Source organism: Esox lucius, chromosome 14, assembly GCF_011004845.1.
Source record: "Esox lucius isolate fEsoLuc1 chromosome 14, fEsoLuc1.pri, whole genome shotgun sequence".
NCBI classification, from domain to species: Eukaryota; Metazoa; Chordata; class Actinopteri; order Esociformes; family Esocidae; genus Esox; species Esox lucius.
Genome location: NC_047582.1, coordinates 25,177,156 through 25,199,623, shown reverse-complemented (window position 1 = coordinate 25,199,623; position 22,468 = coordinate 25,177,156). Strand labels below are relative to the sequence as shown.

Here is a 22,468-nt window from a genome sequence, read left to right as displayed (position 1 = left end):
AATGATACGTGAAGCTACACTGCCATGGTGTGGCCGTTAACCACAATAACACCACCGATGTGACCGTTTCTGAGTGTGTCCTTATAAAGAAACAATACAATCATTTTGACAAGAAACAACACAGTAATTTTGACAAACAGTTATATTTGTCACAATTACTGTGTTGAAAATATCACAGTTGACTGCACTTAACAGCTGACTGCACTTATACTGCAGTTCGGTGTCAACTTCCTGATAAGTGGACTTTAGGTGACTGTCCAAGTTTTCAGTGTCCTTGCCAACAACGCTATAGTAATTGAGGATGCTGCAATGAACTTCCAATAAAGCATTATGATCCATTACAAGCTCAAAACATTAATTGTATTTTACATCGGAAAATTCATACAGTATGTCAGTGGCCATTTGCTTGACAATGTTTTCGCCTAGTATGTCTTGACAGTTGTAGTACTGTTATCTTTGTTTTTACATTAAAGGATTAGGATCCATCCATTCTCTATCCATTCCCAAAGTGTGCACTTATATAATTTCCTCTCATTATGCCATGTTATTAAAGTAATGTTGCAAATGGTTGAATAATAGAAATATGTTTACGGCATGCCCTGTGCAATAATAATCATGCACTGTGTATCTTCTATTTTTGCCTAATAATGGATGCCCTGTTTATTAAATCCGAGAATTATTGCTGTTGATGCCATATGGTTCAGAGTTTTGTTCGCAAGTTAATGGTTAAATGTTTTTAATAACATATATTTTGGACGGAACGTCAAACAAGTTCCTGTCAAACGAGCAGGCCAACGGTGTATTATGTATTTCTTATCTACACACACATTATACCTCCTAGTCCCTACCAACTCTAATCCAGTGATAAGCACTTATTTTTATTAGTGAGGCAAAGCCGCTTATGACCGGAGTTCAGGGGTATCGCACTGCAGTCAAAGTAGGTGTTTCATTGGACACTGTGGAATCAGGAAGTGTCAAACACCCAATGAAAGCGCGTAGTCCTATCTCTCTGGTTGATCGTCGACCTACCTGTCACTGCGATTCATGTGTCATCAAAAGAACAGAACAGAATGAACTTCCCTTCTACATATTTTGCAGTTTAAAAACATACTGCAGTCAACTATTAACAATACTGAAACTGAAAAGAGGCAGTAAGAACTGTACTAGTAAGAACACCAGCGGAGCTGCTCAGAGGTTGTCAGATCACCACAAGTTAAGCGCACAAGGTGCCTCTGTTCTCTTTCTCTCGCTCGCTCTCTCCCTCCCTACCTCTTTTGGACCTGACAGTCTGAATAACTCTTGGTCGGAATGCCATTTGTTGCTGGCAGTAAAATGGACTGGGTTTACCCGCGATTTCACAAGGAGTCCCTAGCTCAAACTCTCTGTCGTTCGGGATTGTTCGTGATCTGTGTGGTAAGTTAATTATTTTATTGAGTACAATTATATATAATGGTAAATTGCCATTTTAGGATTTTGACGTTTTTGCAATAATGAACATATATATTTGTATTAATATATGGTTCAAGACGACCACCAAATGGTCATAGCTTTGTATTATTGAAGTGACGGGGGGATGGTCACTATTATTAAGTGAAACACTAATCATTTAATCTCATGCCATGTTACTTTCAGAGTTGACATAGGAGAGAGCGAGGGCTAGCGGATTATAAATTGGCCACTGTCTGTTCCAACCATCAATTTTGCCAGATTGGGTGGTTTCATGCTCAATTGATCTATTGTTAATGACAGTACGTGAAAAAAGTTGGCAGGTCGATTTATATGCTTATTTAGCAAAAATCGAATTTGGGGAGTCTGACGGATTTAGGCTGTGGTTTGGCAGTATACTGTCAATCGACTCTGGTAGCTCTGCTTGCATTCAGCTGTGGCAGCACAATACTAAGAGGATAGAAAACAGTGTCACCAAGCTGAACCCTGGACACAGCATTCCAGCTTTCTGAGAGGACAGCTATAGGGATAATACCTGGCATTGTACACTGACCAACGAATGGCCATCAGCTGTTTTCTGACTCTTTGCAGCTCTTGTTTAAACCTGTTCCCTAGGCACGGCGCATCGCAGTGCATTAATGAACCTAGCTGTGCTATTTTGGATAGGCCCTATATATCCACACACATATATATATATATATATATATATATGTGTTATTGCAATGCAATAAGAAAAAGTACATGTTATGTTATTTATTAATTGTTTACACCTACAGTGTCAAAGCAGAAAGCTTGCAGAACATTTTGTGCAGCTACACAATTACCCAGAACGCACTGATTCTCCACAGATGTTGCATGCTTGATTTGATTTGATTAACCTTTACTGTCTTAATGTCAGAATGGCCCAATCATCCCATCAGTCAAATTTTTTCATGAAAACTCAGCAGTAAAGATTGGGAAAGCAGGTTACATAACATGGGCCTTATTACAAGCCCTTTACTTTAGATTGTTTAGTTCCTAATTTCAAAACGTTATGGAATGAAACACTACCAATCAATTACATGTTGTACTTACTACTTGCTGACGCTCACTGTATCCTTCATTGTGATCCCAGGATTTTCAAACATGGACATGTGCGAACGCATTGCTAGAGCTCACTGCCCTGAATAGAGCTCGCGTTATCAACAAATCTGAGTGGGAACAAGTTGTGAGATAGTACTTTCTGGAGGACAATGATGCCATGACCCTCTCTGACTTGGAAGAGTGTGGTAAACAAAGTCAACAGACCAACGGGACTATGTGAGGCACTTTGCCTTTCACTGTACTGTTTATACCTTTATTTTATTTGGTTTGATATAGTATGTGTTTATTAGACACCAACCAGACCAGTTTAGCACCAGAGTATCCCCATTTGAATACTTAAATAGCTGGTTGGGGATACTGCCTAAGAGGGTGTGAACTACGCTCAATGGGCGTAAACTAAGACCAGCTCTGGCAAGTGTGAATCTTTCAATACTTTTTTTCTCAGAACTAAGTGGAGCTGATTATCAACTTTTAAAGCAACATATCTTTTCCATAACTTTATCAGACAGTATTTTATTATATACCCTTACAATGCTCTGAATCTGGAACTTTGTAAAAAAAATAGCCAAACTCGAATTTTCCGATAGGACCCTGTTCCTGAATTCTGTCACGTATCATATAAATAAATAAATATGGGAAAATGTTAGGAGATTTTTTTTTCTTGTGTAGTGGGAGGGTGAGAATACGCCATGGACACAGAGCTAGTGTGTGATGCTCGAAAGCCTTTACTAACACAAAAAGGCAAAAATAAAATAAAGAGGCTACTGGCAGTCATGTCTGCTTGTTGGAGTAGTACACCTTTGGACCGTCACAGCTGTCCGGGTGATTCCTTGGCGTCTGTAACAGAGACACGCAGACTGACTCTCACTGTCATAGCTTTTTCCCTCTAGACTTAGGAACGCCAGTCATTTCCGTCACACAAGGCCTTAAAGTAACCATGTTTCTGCTTGCTCATTTATCTTGATGGCAGACTCTGCCATTCCATTTGTTTTCAGATGCCTCAGGAAGGATGGTCAGACTCCTTTTATTTGGCAAAGAACTTAAACTGATGATTTGTGGCCCTCTGTCTGTGATGACCTTGTCCGGCTCGCCTGGCAGTGCTTAATGGTTGTCTCTGTGGACAAGTCAGGGAGCTGTTCAATTTCCCAAAGTCAGTGTTGCACTCAACAATGAGGAGATATTCCTTCTGCCCCTGGCTGAATAGGTCCGTGCTTTAGGTCCATGCTGACAGTCTCCCAAAGCCTTCTGGGCTGTTTGTGTGATGGCATTGTTTTCTTTTTGTTGTTCATGAGCATACTTATTGCAGGTAGAACAACTGTTGGCAAATTATTAAATTTTTGCTTGCATGTTTTGCCAGTAAAATGTTTCTTGTGCTTGGTGGTAGAAAGTGTCTCTACTCAGTGTCGCAGATTAACATCTCCAGTCCGGGCTTGTAGATAAACTTTAGATGGTTTTGCAAAGTCAGGAGAATGCTCTGAATCATTTTGGGGGCATTGAGGTTTCATGAAAATTTGGGTCTGCATTTCAATTTACGCATAGTTTTGCTTCAGACACAACAGAGACACCAACAGAAGCTTGAGACAGCATTTGCGACCACAGGGGCTCCAGGAGGTAGCCTTAAAGCTGGTTTCTTTGTCCAACTTATATTGCAAAAATGTGTGTCCACCAGGATGAATCTCCTTGCCTTGGGAAACTTGTAGAGTATAACCTCCAGTGTTGGCAGAATATAAAAGGATTATTAAATCTCTGTGACCCAGAGGCGATATCTATTGAGGTAAGTGATGATTCAAGCTAGCTAACAACAAAATTCAACACTACTGTTGTTTGCTCCTAGGGGTTTAAGGCCAGCTGTTTTGTAAAAGCTCTTTGTCACATCTGCTGATGTAAAAAGGGCTTTATAAATACATTTGATTGATTGATTGTTTCAGTGATTGGGTCAGATGCTTTGGGTCAGTGTAGACAAGCAAGTGTCTTGCTTGTTCACTAGAACCATATTGCGGACCTAGTCAGTTGGTCCAGGATGTGGACCAACTAACTATTTGGATGTGCAGGTTTTTTGGTATTGCATCAGTCCCAGGCATTTGTAGTTGCTGAGAGAAGAGGATGCTGACTGGTTTTCACAATCTCAAATTCTGTCTTTGTGGTCGTTCCCAGCTCCTGAGTACAGCTTTACTCTAGTATTGCTGGGCAAGAGACATGTTTTGGGTGCTCTTTTGTCTTTGTAGCTCATTATGTTGCATGTAGCACCAGAATCAAGTTGACATTCTTGCCTGTGTAATTGTAGTGTCACAAACAGTTTTATTTCTCTTGACTGCACAGCCCCAATGGAGTTCTTGGCCTTTAGCATGTGCATTCCTGATGGCTTTTGCATGCCGCCTGTGCTTTCCATTTGTGGTTAATTACTCTGCCTCAACTGGTTTTGTCTGAATGGTTGCCTGGAAGGGGCCTGAACAGAATCAGTTTGCAAGCTATTTCCTTTGCTCTCATTCTCATGTCCGTGATTTCAGTAGAGCGGCCCATTACATTGGTGGTAACCAGTGTTAACTGTCTCTCTGGTACCCGCCAGTGCATGTCCTCATTTGCAATTCCCAGTATAATTCTGTCACGAATGAGTTCATCTTTCATAGCCATATATACAAGAAGCAGACCTTTCAAACAGGATAGGAAATTGTCCACAGACTCACCCTCTTCCTGTATGCAGCTTCCAAAATCAAAACCTTTTTAAATGACGTTTCTTGCGGGTTAGAATATATTGCCCAATGCTTCAAGCATGACCTTAGGGACACACTTTTGACGCGCTGACAGAGAATGTGCCAGAAGATGTGCCTGCCTTCACTGTCCAATAAGCTCCTCAAAGTTGGCGCATCAGTGTACATCTGGGTTGCCAATGCATACTCCTCAAATTCATCCATAATGATGAAAGCAATTGGTTTTCAGGCTGGGTATCTGTTAAAGCACTTTGTGACTACTGCTGATGTAAAAAGGGTTTATAAAAAATACATTTGATTGATTCAATTGTCCTAGTTAGTGGTACAGTCCCCAGTCAAAGGTGTGAGGTTTTCTGCCATTGTGAAGGAATGTGAAATCTCTTTGACCTCAACTATTGAGGTAAGTGATGATTCAAGCTAGCTAACAACAATTTTACCCACAATATTGGCCACTGTCAATAAAGTGCAACGTGCAAAAAACATCAAGTGCAGCGTGCTGGAAATGTGACATAATTCTCACAACTCTGCTAAGAAGACCAGAAATGTGCTTAGTTGCAAAATACAATTTTAAGTGAGGGAATATAGATCCCGAGGTAAGTGATATCTTGGGATTGCGATATTAAAATAAATGTTGTTTCTGTACCCCCTCTCCCCCAGGGAATGGTTTTGACCATGTCCATGTTTCCCATGCTGAGGTCCCTGGGTGTCCAACTCCGTTCTACACTGACAGGAAGCTACATGCCTGGACACCATTCTGTACTCCTTATTAACTGCCCCAATGAACAGATAGCCAAGGACATTGGCAGGTAAGAAAAAACTCTAAAAGGAAACAGCTTATGGTTAGGGTTAGCTGTTGAACTACATTTCCTCTTTAGCCATCAATCAATCAATGAATCCCATTTATTTATAAAGCCTTTTTTACATCAGCAGTTGTCACTAAGTGCTTTTACAAAACATCCGGCCTTAAACCCCAGGAGCAAACAAAAGTAGTGTTGAATTTCAGTGGCTAGGAAAAACTCCCTAAGAAGGCTGAAATTTGGAATGAAACCTAGAGAGGACCCAGGCAGAGAGGGGTGACGAGTCCTCTTCTGGCTGTGCCTGGTGAACATATTAAGAGTACAAATTGTAATAATTAATAAATGCATGTGGGCTGAGTCCAGAGTCTATTTAAATTTAGCCCAGGTCGGAAAGCATGACCAGATGGACAAGGACAGGGACAACACGGGGGAGGTGTCAGCACAGTGGCAGCTGAAATTGTCAGGTATCGTCTTGATCTGCAACTCAACCAGGAGGACTTTGGACAGGGACGGCAACGGGTCTTTCAAGCGAGGTACTCCTCAGGTGTGGGCCAGGACCTCATGTCCTCCTAAGTTTAAAATGGCAGGAGACAGGGAAAATTTAGAAAAGGCCTTCCTTAGGAAATCAATCCACCCACATTGCCAAGCATCAACCAAAGGGACCCCCACCAACCGCAACCACCCTGAATGAGGGCCGAGTATTGCCAGCAGAGTACAGCCCAAATGAACAAGTGCGCAACAGAGAGACAACAACAAGCCAGTGATTCCGCCCCCGACTGGCATTGGAGGGAGGGCATCCCAGTGGCGATAAGAGCCCACCTGGCAAGACAGCAAGGGAGGACAGTAATAAGCCTTTCTGGTCACCTTCACGCCCCTGGGCCAGACTACACTTAATCATAGACCATGCTGTAGAGATTAGTCTTTAGTAGACATTTGAAAGTTTGCACTTTTTAGCCTTAATTGGCAAATTTCATTCCACAGTAGTGGAGCTCTATGAGAGAAGGCCCTGCCTCCAGCTGTTTATCCATAAATGTTGATTTCCTCTTTATCCATAGATTTTGACCGCTGTATGTTCAGGTGTTGATGACCTCTTTATCCATAATGTGTTAATGTTGTTGCTTTTGTCCTTCAGCTCCAAAAGCCTAAATGATTTTGCCGCACATGGTGATTTTAGAGAAACATCAGTTATGTCGATAACTATGGATCTATGAGACAGATGAATGGCCGCCACTTACAAGTGTCCCGTCCTTACCATGAAAGTCGTCTTGTGTCATCTAATCATCGAAAAATTAATGCCCCGTGACCCCGAGACAGGACGTGCCGTACCAATATAAATCGAGAGGTCAAGTTGACATCAACCTGGAATGCAGAAATCTGGTTTCCACAAAGGACAGTGACCGTCATCATTCAGTATCATAGATCCATTTAAGTTATTGTTAGGGTCCTTACCATGGATGACTTATGCCAACAGGGTCTTCAGGAACGGAGGATCCCACACCTCCAGCTCCTCGGCATACACTTTAAAAGCACTGGGCGTCTCACCAATATCCAAATGGGCCCGGAGGAATCAAGCAGAAGAGACTGGACAAGCAAACGAATCCAGCAGCTTAGCTATCCTATTGTTAACATTGTTAAAAAAAAAGTTTTTATTTGAAAACAGAAAGCAAACAAGTGATAAAGTCCTTGCATAACTAAAGAGTCTGGAGACTCTTGTGACCAATCACAACCCGAGGCCCGACCAGTAAGGAAAGGGAACCCCAAGAAGAACCCCAGATGAGCTGAAGTATCTCATGGAACCACAATCCGCCTGGCCAGCTCGATGCAAGCACTTCCAGGGAAGAGGGTCTGACACGGATTGAAGGTCAGCAGCACTGTCAATGCCCGGCACATGGATGTCTCATAGGGAAGCAAAGCCGGGAAAGAACCGACAACCCCGGAGTCTACACTGTCATGACACTCCTCTGGAATGATGAGAAACACTGTTGGGGCTACCTCCATCCTCACAAACACACGTCTGTTCAGAATGGGATGGACGTGAAACATGTGTGCAAAGTGAACAGCCTGAAGCTCCAATACAATGACACGCTCAGAGCTTCATTGGGGCTTAAAAATATGACAAATATTGTCAAATGGTCAAATGTTGAGAAAATAGCATTGTAAATCATCAGTGTAGTTTTTTTTTTTAATGTATTTACATTTGAACTGGTTAGAAATAACGTATAACAACAGTTTTGTTGGATTAGCAGCTACACAAACAAACGATTGCAAATGGCATCCAAAACTTCACTATACGCACAGGGGACTGACTCCTCCTGGTGCAAATGGACGTATGAGGCAGGAGAACCTGGAAGGGAGAATGACATGGCAATCATCAGGGGCCTAATAGCACCTGCACCCTTGGGTGGCTGATTACTGTGAGTGGCTTGATGCAAGTAAATATATCTCTTACCTCAATCATGATCTGCAACGACGCGAGAAAGGCAAAGAGGATGAGGCGAAATTGATCTCGCCATTTATGTATCACCTCTGGGTCACAGGGCATTATATTTTTTTTAAATAAGGACTTGATGATTGGCTGACGCAAGGCATTATTTACGGTTAGGAACATAACACTTCTTTGACGGTCTGACTGAGGTCAATGTAGATCCATGACTTCCAGTTAATTTGTACAGTAAATTATACATATCATCCACATAACAGTATGATGCAAACCAAAACCACTTTCTCCTGAATTTCTGCTTCTTTGTTATGCAAACCTGCAGATACTGACACTCACTCTGAATGTGAAGATATCACCAAAATCATCACAAGATACAGTATAGTTTTTGTTGAAATTAACACCAGCATCCCAAATGAAATATAAAACGTCTTGTTTGTCCCTTTTATAGCATGCAGAGTCCATGCTACGTAGGTGGCTTGTTAAGCAAATTGTTTGCTCCTGGATATATTTATGCTTGCTAAAACAACATGGTTTCATACTTATTTGCTCAAACATTTCAGCAATTTTATTAGTCAAATTTTCAGGAAACAAAATTCTATTTTGTTTATAAAAAATAAATATTTTTTGTTAAGCCTGAAACAACAAAGCTGAAAAAGTGGTACCTTCTGAAGGTACTTTAACTTTCAAATGGTCTGTCCGACAAACCAGCTTCTTCACTGCCAGCTCAGCTAAGTCTAGGTGAGATCATCCCGATCACAGAGATAGAAGAATGGTTTTCCTAGAACTCTGAAGCTGATCTGGTCATTTCAACTTTTAACTGGTTGATTTGATCAAACCGGGAGAAAGAGCACCAGCAGGAGGTCATTCTCTCCAACATTAAGATACAGAACCCTGTACTTAGTGTAGCTTCTGTACTTAGTGTACCTTCTGTTGTAACTGCACCTTCTGTACTTTGTTTACCTTCTGTGGTAACTACCTTCTGTACTTACTGTACCTTCTGTGGTAACTGTACATTCTGTAAAAGTTACCCAGTACATGAACAGTCTGTACCCAAATGGAATAGTTAAGTGCCTGTCCATGTTGTAGTAATACAACCCTGTTTCCCAAAAAAGTTGGGATGCTGTATAAAATGTGAAGAAAAACAGAATGCAATGGTGTGCAAATCATTTACACTCTATATTTAATAGAAACTAGTACAAGACAACATGCCAAATGTTGAAACTGAGAAATGTTGTTGTTTCTTGAAAAATATATGCCCACTTCAAATTTGATTCCAGCAGTATGTTTCAAAAAAGCTGGGACAGGGGCAACAAAAGACTTGTATAATGCTTGAAACAAACTGGTGAAACATCTCACAACTAATTAGGTTAATTGGCAACAGGTCAGTAACATGTTTGGGTATAGCATCGCAGAGAGGATGAGTCTTTCAGAAGTAAATATAGGGAAGGGTTCACCACTCTGTGAAAGACTGCGCAGGCAAATAGTGCAACAATTTAAGAATAACGTTTCTCAACATAAAATTGCAAAGAGTTTCAGGATCTCATCATCTATGGTAGACACCAATCAGCCATAACATTATGACCACCTGCCTAATATTGTGTAGGTCCCCCTTTTGCTGCCAAAACAGTGATCGTGTCTCGATTGGATTGAGATCTGGGGAATTTGGAGGCCAAGTCAACACCTTGAAGTCGTTGTTGTGTTCCTGGACCATTTTTGCTTTGTGGCAGGGCGCATTATCCTGATGATAAAGGCCAATGTCATCAGGGAATATCATTGCCATGAAAGGGTGCACATGGTCTGCAACAATGCTTGTGGTGGTCAAAGAATGGCAGGACCCAACGTTTCCCATCAGAACATTGCCCAAAGCATCTAACTGCCTCTGCCGGCTTGCCTCCTTCCCATAGTTTATCCTGGTGCCATGTGTTCTCCAGGTAAGCAACACACACGCACGGCCATCCACGTGATGTAAAAGGAAACGTGATTCATCAGACCAGGCTACCTTCTTCCGTTGATCCGTGGTCCAGTTCTAATGCTCACGTGCCCACTGTAGTCGCTTTCGGCAGTGGACAGGGGTCGGCATGGGCACCCTGACTGGTTTGCGGCTATGCAGACCCATATGCTACAAACTGCAATGCACTGTGTTCTGATACCTTTCTATCAGTACCAGCATGGTACTAACTTTTTCAGCAATTTGAGCTACAGTTGCTCGTTTGTTGGATTGGACCATATGGGCCAGCCTTCGCTTCCCATGTGCATCAATGAGCCTTGGCCACCCATGAACCTGTCACCACTGCAGCCCGGGAACACCTCAAAAGGGCTGCAGTTTTGGAGAAGCACTGACCCAGTCGTCTAGCCATAACATTTTTCATGCTTCGAAAACATAAACTTTGAAGACAGAATGTTTACTTGCTGCCTAATATATCCCACCCACTGACAGGTGCCATGATAATGAGATTATCAGGGTTATTCACTTCTCCTGTCAGTGGTCATAATGTTATGGCTGATTAGTGATTTTTTTTGAGAAAAACTGATTCAGAGAATCTGGAGAAATCTCTGTGCACAAGGGACAAGGATGAAAACCAATATTGGATGGCTGTGATCTTCGGGCCTTCTGGCGGCAGTTTAAAAACAGACACGATCACTGCGTGGGCTCAGGAACACTTCTGAAAACCATTGTCTGTGAATGAGGAATATAGCTGCGTCCACAAAAGCAAGTTAAAATTCTACCATGCAAAGATAAAACCATATATAAACAAGATCCAGAGACACCTCCGCCTTCTCTGGGCCCAAGCTCATTTAAGATGGACTGAGGCGAAGTGGAAAACTGTCCTTTGGTCTGATGAATCAACATCTGAAATTATTTTTGAGACTCATGGACGTCGTATCCTCCAGGCTAAAGATGTGAAGGACCATCTTAATTGTTATCAGCGTATTGTTAAAAAGACTGCAATATATAAAGGTTTTGGAGCAACATATGCTGCCATCCAGACAACGTCTTTTTCAGGGAAGGTCTAGCTTATTTCAGCAATTCACATTCTGCATGTATTACAACAGCATGGCTCTGTAGTAAGAGAGTCACTCATTGAAAACATTTGTTGCATTATGAAATAAAAAATACAACAAAGTAGACCCCGAACTGTTGAGCAGCTGAAATCTTATATCAAGCAAGAAAGAACATTCTAAATGACAGCAATTGGTCTCCTCAGTTCCCAAATGAGTTCCTGGAATCAAATTCAAAATGTATTTTTCCATTTGATATGTTGTATTTTTACTATTTTCAATTAAATATAGGAAGAAATTATTCGCATCATTGCATTTTGTTTTATTAGCATTTTATACAGCGTCCCAATTTTTGTGGAACATTTTTGAAAATAATTTTAAATGCATAGGTGTTCCTGAGAGTTGAACCCATTATCCTGATGTGGCCTGCTTCATGCTAATACAGGCAGAGCACTTTTTATGGTGCTTTTGGGGAAAAAAGTTATATATTTTATATACGCTGACTCCGGGATGCTGGCCGTCTAGGCAGAGGTACAAGGAAAAAGCCATATCTCAGACTGGCCATTTAAAAGAAAAGATTAAGATGGGCAGAAGAACACAGACACTGGACAGAGGAAGATTGGAACATTCCGGAGTCACTGTTGACATTGAGACTGGTGTTGTGAGGGACTATTAATTGAAGCTTCCAGTTGAGGACCTGTGAGGCGTCTGTTTATCAAACTAGACATTCAAATGTATTTATCTTCTTGCTCAGTTGTGCACAGGGGCCTTCCACTCCTCTTCCTATTCTGGTTAGAGCCAGTTTGTGCTGTTCTGTGAAAGGATTAGTACACAACGTTGTACAAACCCAATTCCAAAAAGGTTGGGACACTGTACAATTGTGAATAAAAACAGAATGCAATGATGTGGAAGTTTCAAATAAAATGTTTTTATTCAGAATACAACATAGATGACATATCAAATGTTTAAACTGAGAAAATGTATCACTTTAAGGGAAGAATAAGTTGATTTTATATTTCATGGCATCAACACATCTCAAAAAAGTTGGGACAAGGCCATGTTTACCACTGTGTGGCATCCCCTCTTCTTTTTATAACAGACTGCAAACGTCTGGGGACTGAGGAGACAAGTTGCTCAAGTTTATGAATAGGAATGTTGTCCCAATCTTGTCTAATACAAGCTTCTAGTTGCTCAACTGTCTTAGGTCTTCTTTGTCGCACATTCCTCTTCATGGTGCGCCAAATGTTTTCTATGGGTGAAAGATCTGGACTGCAGGCTGGCCATTTCAGTACCCGGATCCTTCTTCTATGCAGCCATGACATTGTAATTGATGCAGTATGTGGTCTGGCATTGTCATGTTGGAAAATGCAAGGTCTTCCCTGAAAGAGACGACTTCTGGATGGGAGCATATGTTGTTCTAGAACTTGGATATAACTGTCAGCATTGATGGTGCCTTTCCAGATGTGTAGGCTGCCCATGCCACATGCACTCAAGCAACCCCATGCCATCAGAGATGCAGGCTTCTGAACTTAGCGCTGATAAAAACTTGGGTTGTCCTTGTCCTCTTTAGTGCCACAGTCCATTTTAAATTATCCTTGGCCCAGAGAAAACGCCTGCGCTTCTGGGTCCTGTTTAGATACTTTTAGATGCTTCTTTTTTGACCTATAGAGATTTAGCCAGCAACGACGAATGGCATGGTGGATTTTGTTCACCGACAATGTTTTCTGGAAGTATTCCTGAGCCCATGTTGTGATTTCCATTACAGTATCATTCCTGTATTTGATGCAGTGCCGTCTGAGGGCCCGAAGATCAAGGGCATCCAGTATGATTTTCCAGCCTTGACCCTTACGCACAGAGATTGTTCCAGATTCTCTGAATCTTTGGATGATATTATGCACTGTAGATGAGAATAACTTCAAACTCTTTGCAATTTTTCTCTGAGAAACTCCTTTCTGATACTGCGTCGCAGTATTGGGGGAATTTGTGATCCTCTGCCCATCTTGACTTCTGAGAGACACTGCCACTCTGAGAGGCTCTTTTTATACCCAATCCTGTTGCCAATTGACATAATAAGTAGCAAATTGGTCCTCCAGCTGTTCCTTATCTGTGCATTTAACTTTTCTGGCCTCTTATTGCTACCTGTCCCAACTTTTTTGGAATGTGTAGCTCTCATGAAATCCAAAATGAGCTTATATTTGGCATGAAATTACAAAATGTCTCAATTTCAACATTGGATATGTTATCTATATTCTATTGTGAATTCAATATAAGTTTATGAGATTTGTAAATTATTCGATTCCTTTTTTACTCACAATTTGTACAGTGTCCCAACTTTTTTGGAATCGGGTTTGTACAAGATCTTCAGTTTCTTGGCAATTTCTCGCATGGAATAGCCTTCATTTCTCAGAACAAGAATAGACTGACAAGTTTTAGAAGCCTGTGATTGAACCCATAACTGCTGATGCTGTTGATGTTAACTAGTTTAAAGAAGGCCTGTTATCAGACACCAGCAACTGACTCCAAATGTCAATTCACAGCCTAGAATCAAGACTAGACATTGACCTCTCTCTTCTGCATGCACTGACCATGCAACCAAATACAATACATTTGGTAACCTACAATGATAGGATTGTGTATAAAATGTGCCAACTCGTCTAATATGGATAAAAATAACCACAAAAGCTGATATTCTGCAATATGTAACCCATATTCTCTGTTTCATTTCACATTTATATTGCTAGAGCATTGCCCAAAAACCAAAATGTTTAATTTAAGAAAATATTGAGAGAAAATATTACTCTCCAGCCTCCATTGACTTGTGAGTGTGTAGGTGTGGGTGTGTGTATCTGAGAGTTTTCTATGAAGCTTGTATTTATTTATAATGCTTCAGGCAATGTTTCCACCAAAAGTTATTTAGATCAATAATTAGAGCATGCATTCTTATCACTTGGTTAATGAAATTCATATAGAAATGTGGACAAGACCTATATATTCAGTACATTAACAAAAACCTAAGCTGTATTTTTTCTTCAGATTTTACAATCAGTATGTTTAGACAACAGTTGTATCATGGACTTGGCTGCAGACGGAGTGCTTCCTCTCTCTTCACGTAGTGCATGTAGATGAGATGTTTTGTCTTTGCAATGGCCCTACTTGGAGAGAACACAAGAGTACCTTTCAAATGAACCACACTCCTCTGGCAAAATGTGAATGTTCTTCCCCCCTTCCATCCTAACGGTTTAAATTTGTAGGACTGAGATTTTCTTTTACAATGCGGATGTTGAGGACATGTTCATAGCATTGGAACATTTATTCTGAACTGGTGTACCGCTGGTTTGATGTCTGGTGAAGTAGAGGTTTAGTTACTGTGTCTAGCAAAACCAGGATGTTTAAGGATGGTTTGTCCAGTTAGCAAGAAACCTCTGTAAAATGCTGCTGTTTCTCTTCGTCTAAGGGCATTTTATGTTTACATCGCTGTTGCTGTGTTAATGGCTCTGCCAAACAAAATCAACAAGTTTACTGCAGATTTGCTTTTCCTCAGTCACCAGACAGCCTCCCCCACCACCAACCATGTTCACTCAATGTGCCAAAATCTCTCTTCCAGATGTCAATTGTGATCAAAAATGTCTTGCCACATGATGAGTTTCCTTTCAAACTTTTAATATCTACAATTTTAACCATGATTTTACCTTATTAGTATAAAAACATGGGAGCAATTCAGATTAACTGCTTTCCTCAAGAACAGAATGACAGATTATTACCTTTGCCCTCTGACCTAGTGGTCAAACGCTAACCACTAGGTCAGCCAGACACCCCAATTCAAAAGCTGTGCTCTACTTATTTCCAATCTCTACACACTCTCAATGAAAAGGCTGCTTTTCTTTATGTATAGCCAAAAAATAACAGGTCTGACCTTTTTTCACCTTTTAAAAACATATTGTAACCAACAATATTTAAATACAAATTTGTTATTTTTCAGACAAATAATAAAATAAAAACATGTGTAGACTTTTGATATTCACTGTATCTGTGAAACAGCAGTTTTTCATCTGCAAAAAGTTAATGCCTAAAGTTGAATAAAAGAAAAGGAAGTATCTTGGTCAATACAAGCTGCAACAGGGAGACATCTTCCGCACAGAGGCAGAGCTAATGTCTCCAGAGAATTCAGTAAGCAGGCCTCCAATGCTAATCATGTTCGGTAAACATGACCGAAGACCACGCCCGAATATTGGCTGATGATTAAACTCTACATAACAATTCTAGTGACATTTCCCAAAAGGAAAAGTATTGTTGCACTGTGTTAATCATGAAACGTGAAAATAAACTCCATTCATGTTTTGCATTGCACTTCAACAGAGCCATTATGGAGAGAAGAATGGCAGCGTCCATCAACTTCCTGCCCAGGACCTACACCATGTAAGTAGTTCCTTCTTGACAGACAAAAACAGGATATAGAAATGAAAGAAATATGCAGCATGTGAATATGGCATGTATTACATTGCACTTCACTTAAACACTTGCAGTGTCTTTCATGCCTTTACATCTTTCACATGTAAACTTTGTGTATGGTCCTGGTGCAGTATGTACAAAAAAACAAAAACACATTTAACATGCCGGATCCTAAGGTCACATGGAAAAAACAGAAGTGTAAACACAGCTGCTGTTTTGGCTCCACATCCTGATAATGCAGTGGTCTAAGTAACCGCCACAGCACTCTTTTGGCCAGGAGATCAAATCTTGGTGGCAGCATACCCACAGTGTAGGTCATCATCATCCTGAGCGGATGGGTATAAGATGTCGGGCAGAATGGCCTTGTCTTGCTATAGCAACCCTGTATGGCGGGTACGTTCATTTGAGAATGCCTTCTCCTCCGAACGTGTCGGTTTCTGCGAATACTTGTTCATTTGGCCAGCAGTGAGAGGAGAAGCAGAACTGCTTTGGCGATATTATGTACATCGAAGAACAAATCTCTGTTTGACTCTCCCAAACCAGCTGGGAGTTGTGGTGAGGAGGCAAGGCTAGATTTGCGTTGAAGGCGGTGTCTATGTGTTGACGTAGCAATGTTTTCACATTTTCAACATGTTGAGTATTCTGGCGATGTCGGTAATATGACCAGATATACATAAGGTAAATTTGTATTTCAGAGCTGCGTTCAGATAAGAGATAAGTTCCTCTGAAAATACTTGAAATACTTTTTTTTTTCAATGTTATTTAAAGAGTTACTTTAATAGAGAATTAACAATTCCAAGACTGTATACAGAACCACATGAAGTGGGGAGAACAAGTATTTGATACACTGCCGATTTTGCAGGTTTTCCCACTTACAAAGCATGTACAAGTCTGTAACTTTTATCATAGGTACTCTTCAACTGTGAATGACGGAATCAAAAACAATAAATTAAAAGAGCTTAGATAAGAGATACAAATGATAAAAGCTGACAGTTGATAAGAGATACAAATAATAACAGTCTAGCGTAGATAAGAGGTAGAAATGCAACAAAAGAACGGCAATGGAAGTCAATTCATACTTCCAGTTTTTGTATTTTTATTATTTCGCTTCATTTTCCCTCTCTTTTTTATTTTGCAAACAGGCAGGCAGCCCCCAAACAAGGTAGGCAAACAATACAAAACCAATAGGTTAGCAAACAAATGGCCATTTTAGCAAACAAATGGTCCTTACACAGCTCTCTGGTCTTGGCCATTGTGTAGAGGTTGGAGTCTGTTTGATTGAGTGTGTGGACAGGTGTCTTTTATACAGGTAACGAGTTCAAACAGGTGCAGTTAATACAGGTAATGAGTGGAGAACAGGAGGGCTTCTTAAAGAAAAACTAACAGTTCTGTGAGAGCCAGAATTCTTACTGGTTGGTAGGTGATCAAATACTTATGTCATGCAATAAAATGCAAATTAATTGTTTAAAAATCATACAATGTGATTTTCTGGATTTTTGTTTTAGATTCCGTCTCACAGTTGATGTGTACCTATGATAGAAATGACAGACCTCTACATGGGGAATTCAGCAGGTGTAATCATCAGTTAGCAGGGTCTTTTGTAATTTATTGTTTTCATTGGCAGCTTTAATGTGTCAAACAAACCTAGTATAGGTTTTATTAGAGTAGTATGTAAATAACCACATTCATCTATTAAATCAAATTTAAAATTAAATGCATTTTATAAAGCTCTTTCTTTAGCAGTTGCCACAAAGTTCTTATACAGATACCAAGCCCAGAATGCCCAAAGAGCAACCAACAACAAGAGTTGATGCACAGGGGCTAAAAAAACTTCTAACTAGAGCCAAAAGCTAGGAAGGAATCTCGAGGGGAGCCAGATTTTGAGGGGTGGCCAGTCCTCGTTGGCTGTGCGGGGGAGGTGGTCAGGGTTGTCCAGTGTCCTAAGCAGTTGTGTTTTGGTCTTTCAGCACAAAACTCTTCTTCCTTTCCTACACAAGAAAGGTGACAGCCAGAAGAGGAATGGTTGTGGTACACCACAAGGAGACCTTGTCAAAGTTAATGGAAATGGAAGCTTGAAAAAAACGGACCAATATCATTTAACTGCTAAATAGCCCTAATTAACTTTTACAGCTTCTGAAAGGCATCAGTTTTGAAGCGCCCTACTTAACTCAGCTTTCAACAGATTCATATATTGCTTTGTAAGTAGCAGGTCCCTACTGCACTGTTTCCTAAAGGTTTACATTCAGTATCACCTTGTTGAGGCACAGGTCTCTACTGAAGTGTTTCCTAAAGGTTTACATTGAATATCGTCTTGTTAAGGAGCAGGTCTCTACTGCTTTGTTTCCAAAATGTCTACATACAGTATCACCTTGTTGAGTAGCTGGTTAACATGTAGCTAATTAACCCTATTTGTCCATACTGTATGTAGGAACGCATCTCTTTATTAGTGATGTATAACACATTAACAGACACTAGACCAGAAACAGCCAAACCCTGATATTAGCAGACCAATGAGGGATTCTGTCACTGTAGGAAAACAGGATATTGGCCACATATGTCATATTTTGTGTGTCTGTTTGTCTTGACAATAACATTTTGGTGGAGCTACAAGTATGTGGATACAACTATTAGTAAAGGTAAGTATACTATTTCCTTAACCTGGGAAAATTATAGACACTGACAATCGGACCACTAACTTCAGGGATTTTGCTAATATCGTTTGTGGCGTAGCCTATGCTACAGAAATATGTGCCTGATATGAAATGCTAATATAGGTGACTATGCATGGGACAATTTATTCCTAGAATAATCAAACTGCTAGCAGCAATTTAATGGGTAATAGCAACATAGAAACTGATTCACAAAAATGTTTTCGTAAATGTTTCATAATATTTATCTTTATTATTAGTGGTTGCTACTTTTTACTGTATCTGCAGTTTATATGTACAGTTACCTACTTATTTTTGTCCCACAGGTATTACTGGAGAGGGGAGATTCAAGAATCAACAGAAATCTTGATGGTAACGTTATTTGATAGAGATATTATGCTTTTGGCCGATCATTTCGGTCTTACACAGGGAGTTGTAACCGACATTCGTGAGTGATAACTGGGACTTTTCTGCATTGCAGTTGGTGAAGACGAGGACCTCGAAGATTGAGAGGCTTACAGACTATGTCAAGTGAGTTGCATTCGGTCCACCTAGATCTCAAACAACTACGTCAGGTGAAGCCACTGCATTTCTGGGTCTCGGCTGTAGCGTTTCTTGGACAACCTCTACAGTACATCTGTGTTGTTCCCGTTCTCCACCCCAGATCTGTCCATCCCTATGAGACCCCAGAGTTGCTTACCTTTCCGGTGGAGGGCGGGAGTCTGCCCTATATGAAGTGGATGGACGAGGCCGTTCCTGACGATTGACCAAACCTGCAAAATGCAGCGCCAATGGTTTTTGATCTCATTGGATCTCCAATAGGTTGTTGAACGGAAGCTTGAAGCCACGGGTATTGGCTGAGAACCATGAAATTGGGATTGAAAGGAGGGGTTTAAAGTTCAAACTTGTCCTTTTGAACTTTCAATCCACAGATTATAACTGTATTGCTCCCACTAAGACATTGAGATTTTTAATAATTTTTAGTATAACTGTATAACAGTGTTTGTTATACAGATCTGTATTGCTGCCATGACTCTTCCAAGCTTGACCTCTGTAAGATTTGTAGACAATCTGAACAGTGTTGAAAGTGTTGGTATTGCTCCAGGTCTAACTATAATAGCCTTCAAACAGCAGTAAGGCAGACAGCAGGTGGTCAGAATGTCTTACGCCATTCATCTAATGTTCAACTGGTCACTGAGAAGGCAATTCGATTTGACAACCGCTGGTCAGTACCATTGACTTGGCTAAGTACCTGAACTCTCACCAACTAAACATGTTGAATTACTTGGCAAACATGTTGAATTACTTGGCAAACATGTTGAATTACTTGGCCCTATCGATACAGATACAACAATCGTAGAGCACGAGTGTGACATCCAGTGGTAGCTGTTCTAGCTAATTAAGATAGATAGCAACATGTTGTCATGTGTTGACACTGCTGTAAGGGATTAGAGGAATTAATAGTTTCTTCTTCATCCAGGTAGTTTTTATTGGCCATATAGTTACAACAAGGGCTTTTTATACAGCCAGCTAGTATGAGTAAGGCTACCAGCAACACATCGACATATATGACAATAATGAATGACATGCTAGTACTTTACTTAACTTCTGGTTTGGAGTACTATAACCAGGTTCATGCTAAGTGAAAGCAAAAAAATATGAACCATCTACTGTCTTTACAGAGATTGAAGTACTCTCTGAAGGTTTGACCAATACGAGTCTGTTTCCTGCTTTATGTTTCAAATAATAATGTTCACTGTTGATTTGTGTTGAATGTAATTACATTAGATTATATTTATTTTTATTGCATTCAAAACCTCAAATTCTCCTTTGGTTTATTGTAATTAAATAATTTTTTCAAGGTGACATGCACCCTTGTTTATTGTTTTAGTGTGTAGTAAATTAATGGAGATTAAGCAGAATTTCAGGTTCTTGTTTCAAGAAAAGGTTTTTGTTGCAAAATAACACATGACATTGTGGTGACAGAAAAATATGTTCCCTTTTTCTTGATGTGACACAGGATACTACCACATAACATTTGCAATTCAAGAAGGCGCTGTTCAGTTGTTCCTTTTTACATTCCTCAATATTATTTCTTTTCGATTATTCATACACCTTGTCCATATAATTTTATTTCCCTGACATAAAAAGTGAGGATTTTGTGCTTACCAGTCAGTGTTTTATGTACTGTCCTGTGATTATTCACCTTCAGTCAGTGATCCCAGGCTGTTAGGCCTTGAGAAGAAGTTGTATTCCCACATTAAACATGTTCCCGTGGCTACAGAGAATAAAGGTCCAGCTGTTGAGGTTCTAGGCGGGCCCGGGATCTGGTCACTGCCGGACATTTGGGTAACATATTAAATATTAAAACGACCACAAGGTTCGATCACTATTTACACTGCTTACTGTAAATAACCAACTTCTGCTTTACACACACACACACCCTGTTAAACCTGTCCAAATGTATACACACAACGTTACTTGTTTACCTTGATTAAATTAGAAATGGGGTTAGTTCCACATTGCCACAATGTTTTCAGCATCAAGGCCCCACAAAGGAAATACAGGCATGATTAAGCAAGGTTTTGTTCCCCTGGATTTACCCATAAGCCACACTACACAACAGGTCAGCGGAAAGGGTAGTAGGCACTAGTCCTGACTGACTGAGGGTTATACAGGGAAAAAACTACTGACTGAAATGTTTTAAATGGTCAACCCAAGTAGATGCGGCAGTAATGTTGCAGTACCACTAGAGGGAACAGTTACTGCAGGATATACTTCACTCTCAAGCACATTCTGTGCATCATAATCATAAAATTGAATAGCCTATTGTACCAACCTGTTCCCCAGCTTTTGCTTTCTCATGCGTGTCACCTTATTCAGACATAGTGTTGTGTTGGTAAAAAAAGAAATTATGATCCAATGTTGACCACAGGAATCACCCTACCTACTGTACACCAGAGAAAGTTGATGACAAGTGTACACAATTGTGAATAGAGTAGACAGCATGAGTGTTCTATGTAGTGAATAGAGTAGAAAACATGGGTGTACTGTGTAGTGAATAGAGTAGACAACATGGCTGGACTATGTAGTGAATAATGTAGACATCATGGGTGTACTATGTAGTGAATAGAGTAGACATCATGGGTGTACTATGTAGTGAATAGAGTAGACATCATGGGTGTACTATGTAGTGAATAGAGTAGACATCATGGGTGTACTGTGTAGTGAATAGAGTAGAAAGCATGGCTGTACTATGTGGTGAATATGGTTCTATTTGGTAGGCACCTTTAGTCCTTGTCATCACTGGATGAATGACCTGATTAATGCACAGCTATGATGTACTGTATATGTAATCAGTATTCATTTGTGAGTTGGGCTCCCATGAAACTAAATCACATAACCTTACGTTAGCGTATTGTAGTGACATGTTGCTGATGGATCATGCCTACTGGAGGCTATTACTCTAAAGGACTGAATACTGATGAACATTTACACTGATCAAGGCGTACATTCAAGGATTGCATATTCTGTGTTCACCATTATTTTACAGTGATGACCGACAGGTAGACAGAGATAGACATACAGACAGACATTTGGAGACAGACAGAGAAAGATAGACACAGACAGACAGAGACAGGCAAAGATAGACAGACAGACAGAGAGAAACAGACAGAGATGCAGACAGGGAGGCAGGGAGGCAGACAGAGAAAGACAGGCAGTGACAGACAGAGATGCATACAGAGACAGAGAGGCAGACAGAGAAAGATGGACAGATGCAGAAAGAGAGAGGCAGAGACACACAGAAACAGACAGAGAGAGACAGGCAGAGACAGACAGAAACAGACAAGCCAGATGACAGAAGATAGGTAGGCCCAGTTTCTAAGCTCAAACCTC

The 22,468-nt window shown here is 40.5% G+C and overlaps 1 protein-coding gene across 2 annotated transcripts; it reads left to right on the top strand.

Annotated features, from left to right (window-relative positions):
- Window positions 1-985: 985 nt before the first annotated feature.
- On the top strand, window positions 986-20,739 carry zgc:63972 (protein CutA homolog). Of its 2 annotated transcripts, none has more exons than XM_034297155.1 (6): window positions 986-1,413; window positions 15,831-15,890; window positions 17,066-17,085; window positions 18,898-18,943; window positions 19,053-19,102; window positions 19,236-20,739. In XM_034297155.1, the coding sequence occupies exons 1-6, from the start codon at window positions 1,309-1,311 to the stop codon at window positions 19,336-19,338; spliced, it is 384 nt and encodes a 127-aa protein (XP_034153046.1). In that variant the 5' UTR covers window positions 986-1,308; the 3' UTR covers window positions 19,339-20,739. The 2 variants fall into 2 exon arrangements, with proteins under 2 accessions (XP_034153046.1, XP_010876547.1); XM_010878245.4 differs by lacking the exon at window positions 17,066-17,085 and adding an exon at window positions 5,895-6,043 and having other exon boundaries at window positions 991-1,413.
- The last annotated feature ends 1,729 nt before the right edge of the window (window positions 20,740-22,468 follow it).

Excerpts from the sequence above, each read along its gene's own strand:
- zgc:63972 (XM_010878245.4), top strand. The coding sequence starts at position 1,309 with ATGCCATTTGTTGCTGGCAGTAAAATGGACTGGGTTTACCCGCGATTT. Across the intron at positions 6,044-15,830 it reads ATAGCCAAGGACATTGGCAG|AGCCATTATGGAGAGAAGAA; the intron begins GTAAGAAAAAAC and ends GCACTTCAACAG. Across the intron at positions 18,944-19,052 it reads AATCAACAGAAATCTTGATG|TTGGTGAAGACGAGGACCTC; the intron begins GTAACGTTATTT and ends TCTGCATTGCAG.